The 9,795-nt window shown below is 43.3% G+C and overlaps 1 protein-coding gene across 4 annotated transcripts in view; it reads right to left on the bottom strand.

Annotated features, from left to right (window-relative positions):
* LOC110531258 (tensin-2) overlaps window positions 1-9,155 on the bottom strand; it is a 64,510-nt gene extending 55,355 nt beyond the window's left edge. For all 4 annotated transcript variants that reach the window (XM_090185323.1, XM_090185326.1, XM_090185324.1 and 1 more), the window contains exon 1: window positions 8,038-9,155. In XM_090185323.1, the coding sequence (XP_090041449.1) occupies window positions 8,038-8,163 (126 nt within the window). In that variant the 5' untranslated portion in view covers window positions 8,164-9,155. The remainder of the gene's footprint in view (window positions 1-8,037) is intronic.
* Between the last annotated feature and the right edge of the window lie 640 nt (window positions 9,156-9,795).

Genomic DNA, 9,795 nt, shown 5'->3' with positions numbered 1-9,795 from the left:
TAAGATTAGACATGGGCGTAATGCAATGAGAGGTGAGTCTAAAGACCCCCCCATCTTTTGTAATAAACTCTCGTGGGTGGACAATTTTCTTCAGGTGTCAAACTATATCCATGTTACCATTAGCACAAGAGCTACACCATGTGGGGGAAACACAGAAGTGCAACAAGTTAGCAAGTGCGTCAGTGTTGTGGCGTAACACGTTTTCACTCAATCCAGAGGTGGTGTCGCGAGTTCCGAAATGACCCCTAACCCCTATTCCCCAGCCATGTCTGTCGATCTGAGAGGATAGGGTAGGTGGAAGCAATATGTCGATGTTTATACCCAGCCAATCAGAAGCCAAGATTAAACTATTTATTACCATAATGCTCAAGAGAATAGTGATAAATACCAATAATCTGTGCAATTTGCCAACCCATGTATCTGTTCCATTTCCATTATCATGCCATACATGCAAAACTATTCATAATAACATTATTTATGACTATGTGTCAGTCAGAGAGTAAACACATTCTCACAGAAACATGACTCTAGTGACTGCATGCACAATTTGAGTGTAACTCGTAGGAATCCCAGAACAACACATCCAGTCCAGTCTTTAAAAAATGTCTAAACGCCATGGAATTTCCTCTTGTATTAAAACGGAGGGTCCAGGGACTTTTATTTGTCTGGAACTTTTTTTCTGTTGGACCGTGGAGGAAATGGGGGAGAGGGGGAGACAGGGGGAGAGGGGGAGACAGGAGGAGAGGGGGGAGAGGGGGAGAGAGGGGAGAGAGGGGAGAGGGGGTGAGGGGGAGAGAGGGGAGAGGGGGTGAGGGGGAGAGGGGGTGAGGGGGAGAGGGGGAGAGGGGGAGAGAGGGGAGAGGGGGAGAGGGGGTGAGGGGGAGAGGGGGAGAGGGGGAGAGAGGGGGGAGGGGGAGAGGGGGAGAGAGGGGAGAGGGGGAGTGGGGGAGAGGGGAGAGGGGGTCAGGGGGGAGGAGCAGGCAGACCACAAGAGAGTTTAACAAAATATAGGGGTACCTCCTCCAGCTGACAAGATGCTGGGAATCTGGGATTTAAGCTTGACGAGTGGGGGGTAGGGTTGGGGGGTTGGGGGGTTGGGGCATGGAGGAGGGATTTGATTACAGCTGTTGTATTGGCCGTAGCACAAATATACTTGTCACATCCTCCAATACACATAGACATGAGGATGGACATGTATATTTATTTACAAAGAAAGATACAAGGACAGAGGCAAATACGAGAGAGGGGGCCAACAGCTTTGAACCTCAAATAGGAGGCCAGCTAAGCCTGTATAATAGCAGATCAGGCAGTACTGCCTCCCACCATTACATCTTTAACGGTGCAGAGATACTGAGAAATGGAGACCCAGTGAGCCAGACTGATCCTCATCAACATGGAACAGATAGAATGATACCTCTAAAATAAGATAGACATCAACTTTTTGTTGGCTGAAGTTCACAGAGCATAGCACTTGGGGGAACAGGGGAAAGGCATGGAGCAACTTAGAGGTAAATGAGAAAGGTTTAGAGAGTGGGAACATTGGCAAAGAGGAAATGAGGTGGGGGAGAGGGGAGCTGTAATGCTTGAGGAATGATTGTGTTAGACAGCACTAAGCCAAAGGTTGATAAGTTACAGCTGTACAGACAGAGAGAGAGAGAGTGAGGCAGAGAAAGAGAGAAAGACAGACAGAATGAGAGGGGGAAGAGAGTGAGAGAAGGAGAAAGAGACGATAATTACAAACGCACGTGAGAAAATAGAGCTTGTCTGAGAGGTCCTCTGTGGGGTTGTATATATTTTGGGAATATTTACATTTATCCTACATGAGAGATGAATAAAATGCTGAATCATATCCCACTTACTTTATGTGCCCTGCCTACCTTTCCTGCCAAGTTCCAGCTCATTCCATGAACATGTCCTACTCTTTCAAAACACTCTTTTGAATAGATGTCAATAAATTATTTGAGAAGAAAATAAAATATTATTTTGGGGGGATTCTGTTTTTTATTTATTGGTGGGTCAGGGATTTGTTGGGGTGGCAAGATTTAGAGAAAGGAAAGGTCTCTACTTTCATCTCATACTCTGCCCCATACACACATTCCTCAAATACTGATCACAGTTTTGGACAGATTATAGTTCCAAACCAATCCAGTCTAGTCAAAGCTTCCTGGAGTTTGACCACAGATAACAGGATGGTGTGGGTTGTCAGTGTTTGTCTCCATGTGATTGAGTTTGCGGTAGTGTGTGTTAGTGGATCGTTGTGTTTACGTGTATTTGTGTCTGTGTAAGAGTATCTGGTCGTACAGGATATTTTTACCCTTGACCCGACAATGCTCTTTCCTGTGTTGGGTAGAAAATGCCTGTGGAATATGGTTGCCATGACGCAGTACTGGTTAAAGCATCGATGGTCCTCAAGGAATTCTTAACAATTTTCTTGTGACCATTGAATGGATGAGTAATCTGAGCCTGAAGAACTGCTGTGTGGTACATCTGTAAACCAAAGTAACAGGTACAACCAGAGGGATATCTGGCCATCTATGCTATAGGACTGCAGTGTTGTTCTACTCTAATCTTCACAACTCTAGAGAGGTAGAATTGCCCATCTATGCTATAGGACTGCAGTGTTGTTCTACTCTAATCTTCACAACTCTAGAGAGGTAGAGTTGCCCATCTATGCTGTAGGACTGCAGTGTTGTTCTACTCTAATCTTCACAACTCTAGAGAGGTAGAGTTGCCCATCTATGCTGTAGGACTGCAGTGTTGTTCTACTCTAATCTTCACAACTCTAGAGAGGTAGAGTTGCCCATCTATGCTGTAGGACTGCAGTCTTGTTCTACTCTAATCTTCACAACTCTAGAGAGGTAGAGTTGCCCATCCATGATATAAAACTGCAGTGTTGTTCTACTCTAATCTTCACAACTCTAGAGAGGGAGAGCTGCCCTCTGGTTTAGGATGAAGGGATCATAGGCAAATATCACAATGTTCTCCGGAGATCATGATAGGCTTAGAAATAGAGTGAGCATCACATCCAGATATATTCAATTGCCAAGCAGAAATTACCCCTCTGGCTATGATCTCTGTTGTACATTCGGCTACAGAAAATTGTGTTTTCTTTTGCCTGCCAAGTCATTTAATTATATTAGCCATTAAATGGAGCTTCTCTATGATAACAACACAGCCGGCCCACTCACCGGATGTACTGTAGATAACAGCCAGCATAACAGAGTAGTGACGCATCATGACTCGTACCACATGACCTGTGAGGCTGAAAAACAATGACCAGTAGAACAAGTACCTTGGTCGCAGTCCCCTGCTCAGAAGTTGCATGCATCAACCAATGGTTGCGTGTCACGTCATCAACTGTGTCATCAACTGAAAGATTTCTATTACATATGATGTGTTTAGCGGATACGTTAAATACCTATCCAGGTGTCCTAAGATCTGGCAGGTGTCAGCAACACCTAGGCAGAGGAACGCAAATCATTGTCTTTGGCACTCATTTTACCTAACAGGGAAACGATAATCCCCAGAGGGACATTATTGTAAATTGTATAAAAAGTAAATAAGATATTTTCCATCCTGATCTCTTCACGTAATTTTTTTTACATTAACAGCTGCAGCCAAACCAGTCAAAATTAAATAAAATTATCAGATCAGCTCTGTGATTGATTAGTAACAACATTAGTAGAAGGCCAGTACTGTAGATCAGCTCTGTGATAGATTAGTAACAACATTAGAAGAAGGCCAGTACTGTAGATCAGCTCTGTGATAGATTAGTAACAACATGAGAAGAAGGCCAGTACTGTAGATAAGCTCTGTGATAGATTAGTAACAACATGAGAAGAAGGCCAGTACTGTAGATCAGCTCTGTGATAGATTAGTAACAACATGAGAAGTAGGTCAGTATTGTAGATCAGCTCTGTGATAGATTAGTAACAACATTAGTAGAAGGCCAGTACTGTAGATCAGCTCTGTGATAGATTAGTAACAACATTAGTAGAAGGCCAGTACTGTAGATCAGCTTTGTGATAGATTAGTAACAACATTAGTAGAAGGCCAGTACTGTAGATCAGCTCTGTGATAGATTAGTAACAACATTAGTAGAAGGCCAGTACTGTAGATCAGCTCTGTGATAGATTAGTAACAACATTAGTAGAAGGCCAGTATTGTAGATCAGCTCTGTGATAGATTAGTAACAACATGAGAAGAAGGCCAGTATTGTAGATCAGCTCTGTGATAGATTAGTAACAACATGAGAAGTAGGCCAGTACTGTAGATCAGCTCTGTGATAGATTAGTAACAACATGAGAAGAAGGCCAGTATTGTAGATCAGCTCTGTGATAGATTAGTAACAACATGAGAAGAAGGCCAGTACTGTAGATCAGCTCTGTGATAGATTAGTAACAACATTAGTAGAAGGCCAGTATTGTAGATCAGCTCTGTGATAGATTAGTAACAACATGAGTAGAAGGCCAGTACTGTAGATCAGCTCTGTGATAGATTAGTAACAACATGAGAAGAAGGCCAGTACTGTAGATCAGCTCTGTGATAGATTAGTAACAACATTAGAAGAAGGCCAGTACTGTAGATCAGCTCTGTGATAGATTAGTAACAACATGAGTAGAAGGCCAGTACTGTAGATCAGCTCTGTGATAGATTAGTAACAACATGAGAAGTATGCCAGTACTGTAGTTCAGCTCTGTGATAGATTAGTAACAACATGAGAAGTATGCAGGTACTGTAGATCAGCTCTGTGATAGATAATTAACAACATTAGAAGAAGGCCAGTACTGTAGATCAGCTCTGTGATAGATTAGTAACAACATGAGAAGGCCAGTACTGTAGATCAGCTCTGTGATAGATTAGTAACAACATGAGAAGAAGGCCAGTACTGTAGATGAGCTCTGTGATAGATTAGTAACAACATGAGAAGTAGGCCAGTACTGTAGATAAGCTCTGTGATAGATTAGTAACAACATTAGTAGAAGGCCAGTATTGTAGATCAGCTCTGTGATAGATTAGTAACAACATGAGAAGTAGGTCAGTACTGTAGATCAGCTCTGTGATAGATTAGTAACAACATGAGAAGAAGGCCAGTACTGTAGATCAGCTCTGTGATAGATTAGTAACAACATGAGAAGTAGGCCAGTACTGTAGATCAGCTCTGTGATAGATTAGTAACAACATGAGTAGAAGGCCAGTATTGTAGATCAGCTCTGTGATAGATTAGTAACAACATGAGAAGTAGGCCAGTACTGTAGATCAGCTCTGTGATAGATTAGTAACAACATGAGAAGAAGGCCAGTACTGTAGATCAGCTCTGTGATAGATTAGTAACAACATGAGTAGAAGGCCAATACTGTAGATCAGCTCTGTGATAGATTAGTAACAACATTAGAAGAAGGCCAGTACTGTAGATCAGCTCTGTGATAGATTAGTAACAACATTAGAAGAAGGCCAGTACTGTAGATCAGCTCTGTGATAGATTAGTAACAACATTAGAAGAAGGCCAGTACTGTAGATCAGCTCTGTGATAGATTAGTAACAACATTAGAAGGCCAGTACTGTAGATCAGCTCTGTGATAGATTAGTAACAACATTAGTAGAAGGCCAGTACTGTAGATCAGCTCTGTGATAGATTAGTAACAACATTAGTAGAAGGCCAGTACTGTAGATCAGCTCTGTGATAGATTAGTAACAAGATTAGTAGAAGGCCAGTATTGTAGATCAGCTCTGTGATAGATTAGTAACAACATGAGAAGAAGGCCAGTATTGTAGATCAGCTTTGTGATAGATTAGTAACAACATGAGAAGAAGGCCAGTACTGTAGATCAGCTCTGTGATAGATTAGTAACAACATTAGAAGAAGGCCAGTACTGTAGATAAGCTCTGTGATAGATTAGTAACAACATGAGAAGAAGGCCAGTACTGTAGATCAGCTCTGTGATAGATTAGTAACAACGTGAGAAGAAGGCCAGTATTGTAGATCAGCTTTGTGATAGATTAGTAACAACATGAGTAGAAGGTCAGTATTGTAGATCAGCTCTGTGATAGATTAGTAACAACATGAGAAGGCCAGTACTGTAGATCAGCTCTGTGATAGATTAGTAACAACATGAGAAGTAGGCCAGTACTGTAGATCAGCTCTGTGATAGATTAGTAACAACATGAGAAGTAGGCCAGTATTGTAGATCAGCTCTGTGATAGATTAGTAACAACATTAGTAGAAGGCCAGTACTGTATCAGCTCTGTGATAGATTAGTAACAACATTAGAAGAAGGCCAGTACTGTATCAGCTCTGTGATAGATAATTAACAACATTAGAAGAAGGCCAGTACTGTAGATCAGCTCTGTGATAGATTAGTAACAACATTAGAAGATGCCAGTACTCTAGATCAGCTCTGTGATAGATTAGTAACAACATGAGAAGAAGGCCAGTACTGTAGATCAGCTCTGTGATAGATTAGTAACAACATGAGAAGGCCAGTACTGTAGATCAGCTCTGTGATAGATTAGTAACAACATGAGAAGAAGGCCAGTACTGTAGATCAGCTCTGTGATAGATTAGTAACAACATGAGAAGTAGGCCAGTACTGTAGATCAGATCTGTGATAGATTAGTAACAACATTAGAAGAAGGCCAGTACTGTAGATCAGCTCTGTGATAGATTAGTAACAACATGAGTAGAAGGCCAGTACTGTAGATCAGCTCTGTGATAGATTAGTAACAACATTAGAAGAAGGCCAGTACTGTAGATCAGCTCTGTGATAGATTAGTAACAACATTAGAAGAAGGCCAGTACTGTAGATCAGCTCTGTGATAGATTAGTAACAACATTAGAAGAAGGCCAGTACTGTAGATCAGCTCTGTGATAGATTAGTAACAACATGAGAAGGCCAGTACTGTAGATCAGCTCTGTGATAGATTAGTAACAACATGAGAAGTAGGCCAGTATTGTAGATCAGCTCTGTGATAGATTAGTAACAACATGAGAAGAAGGCCAGTACTGTAGATCAGCTCTGTGATAGATTAGTAACAACATGAGAAGTAGGCCAGTACTGTAGATCAGCTCTGTGATAGATTAGTAACAACATGAGAAGTAGGCCAGTATTGTAGATCAGCTCTGTGATAGATTAGTAACAACATGAGAAGAAGGCCAGTACTGTAGATCAGCTCTCTGATAGATTAGTAACAACATGAGAAGAAGGCCAGTACTGTAGATCAGCTCTGTGATAGATTAGTAACAACATGAGAAGTATGCCAGTACTGTAGATCAGCTCTGTGATAGATTAGTAACAACATGAGAAGTAGGTCAGTACTGTAGATCAGCTCTGTGATAGATTAGTAACAACATGAGAAGAAGGTCAGTACTGTATCAGCTCTGTGATAGATTAGTAACAACATGAGAAGGCCAGTACTGTAGATCAGCTCTGTGATAGATTAGTAACAACATGAGAAGAGAATAACCCATTCTGACAGTAGACCCCAGGTCCCTTTCTGACGAGTCAGCTGGATGCCGTCCAGAGGGCTAAGCATTCCCACGCTGGATAGTATGTGTTGTAACCATGGGGATTTACAATAACACCAATGTAACCAATCAGGGTTCCAATTATACATGGACTCTTGTGGGTGCCCAACATCTCTTGGGGGTGCCCAACCTCTCTTGGGGGTGCCCAACATCTCTTTGGGGTGCCCAACATCTCTTTGGGGTGCCCAACATCTCTTTGGGGTGCCCAACATCTCTTGTGGTTCTCCAACGTCCATATCTTTGACCATTTCTATTCTGATAAGGGGGCCCTGATTTGTTATGGGGGAGCCCCCCCCAACCCCCACTGTAATTTAAAACCTGCACCCAAACATGGGCACAGACACCAGACACAACTCACAGTAACAAGCACACTCATATACACAGACCAAACACATACACATTCCTTGATGAAAATATGCAAATATAAATCAGGATGTGAAAGGGTCCTAAAACTCAGCTCTATTGTATTGGACCAGCTGTGGCCCCATAGATGAGCCCACCCAGAGACTCACCTTAGTCAGCCTCATCCTGCCGCTGTTGGACCTCTCTGGACCTCTCTGCGTCAGTGACCCTCTCACCACGGGCACAGGCTCTGCTTCCTCCCCACAGCAAGGCTCCGCAGTCAGGACGCAACCCATATAGAGATGTGAGCCCTGGCGCGCTCTCTCTTCTGTCCTCTCTCTCCCTGTCCACCTCTCCCTATACTCTACCAGACACTGTTTTCCTGCGTAGTCTCAGGCAGCTGTTTTTGTTGGCTGACGCGAGGCCCTTCCCCTTTTTCTGGCTCCCATTCAGCCTCACGCTCACTCTCCAAGGGCCAGAGGATATACCTTCTCTCACTCCTCTCTCTGTCTCCCACAGACACATGCATCCCCCGTCTCTCAAATACTCATATACTATATTCTTTACATATATGGTCTCTCTCCCTCTGTCTTCTCTCATAGCAATATCAATACCTCTCTGTTTCTCCCTCCCTCTTGCTCTGAAACACTCTCTGTTTCTCCCTCCCTCTTGCTCTGAAACACTCTGTTTCTCCCTCCCTCTTGCTCTGAAACACTCTCTGTTTCTCCCTCCCTCTCTCACTCTGAATCCCTCTGTTTCTCCCTCCCTCCCTCTCTCACTCTGAAACCCCCTCTGTTACTCCTTCTCTCACTCTGAAACCGTCTCTGTTTCTCCCTCTCTCTCTCACTCTGAAACCGTCTCTGTTTCTCCCTCTCTCTCTCACTCTGAAACCGTCTCTGTTTCTCCCTCTCTCTCTCACTCTGAAACCGTCTCTGTTTCTCCCTCTCTCTCTCACTCTGAAACACTCTCTGTTACTCCTTCTCTCTCTCACTCTGAAACCTTCTTTGTTACTCCCTCTCTCTCTCACTCTGAAACCGTCTCTGTTACTCCTTCTCTCACTCTGAAACCCCCTCTGTTACTCCTTCTCTCTCTCACTCTGAAACCCTCTATGTTTCTCCTTCTCTCTCTCACTCTGAAACCCCCTCTGTTACTCCTTCTCTCTCTCACTCTGAAACCCTCTATGTTTCTCCTTCTCTCTCTCACTCTGAAACCCCCTCTGTTACTCCTTCTCTCTCTCACTCTGAAACCCTCTGTTACTCCCTCTCTCTCTCACTCTGAAACCGTCTCTGTTACTCCCTCTCTCTCTCTCACTCTGAAACCGTCTCTGTTACTCCCTCTCTCTCACTCTGAAACCCTCTGTTACTCCCTCCCTCTCTCACTCTGAAACCCTCTGCTACTCAATCAAATTTAAATCAATCAATCAAATGTATTTATACAGCCCTTCTTACATCAGCTGATGTCACAAAGTCCTGTATAGAAACCCAGCCTAAAACCCCAAACCTCAAGCAATGCAGGTGTAGAAGCACGGTGGCTAGGAAAAACTCCCTACTCCCTCTCTCTCTCACTCTGAAACCCTTTCTGTTACTCCCTCCCTCTCTCGCACTGAAACCCTCTTTGTTTCTCCCTCTCTCTCTCTGAACACTCCGTTTCCTGCTCACACATACACAGTAATCTTGCTAGACATTTTCTGTATTGTCAGAAATGGGTTCATCAAAACCAACACAACCAACACAAACAGTTGCAGTTTGGATGCTCTAAAACTACAGACCTCTTAGCATGGAACCACAGACCTCTTAGCACGGAACCACAGACCTCTTAGCATGGAACCACAGACCTCTTAGCATGGAACCACAGACCTCTTAGCATGGAACGACAGACCTCTTAGCATGGAACCACAGACCTCTTAGCATGGAACCACAGACCTCTTA

Source organism: Oncorhynchus mykiss, chromosome 9 (assembly GCF_057628025.1).
Source record: "Oncorhynchus mykiss isolate SJ-2025 chromosome 9, ASM5762802v1, whole genome shotgun sequence".
Classification (NCBI taxonomy): Eukaryota; Metazoa; Chordata; class Actinopteri; order Salmoniformes; family Salmonidae; genus Oncorhynchus; species Oncorhynchus mykiss.
The sequence above is the reverse complement of the archived record's forward strand: the minus strand, read 5'-3'. Positions and strand labels throughout refer to the sequence as shown.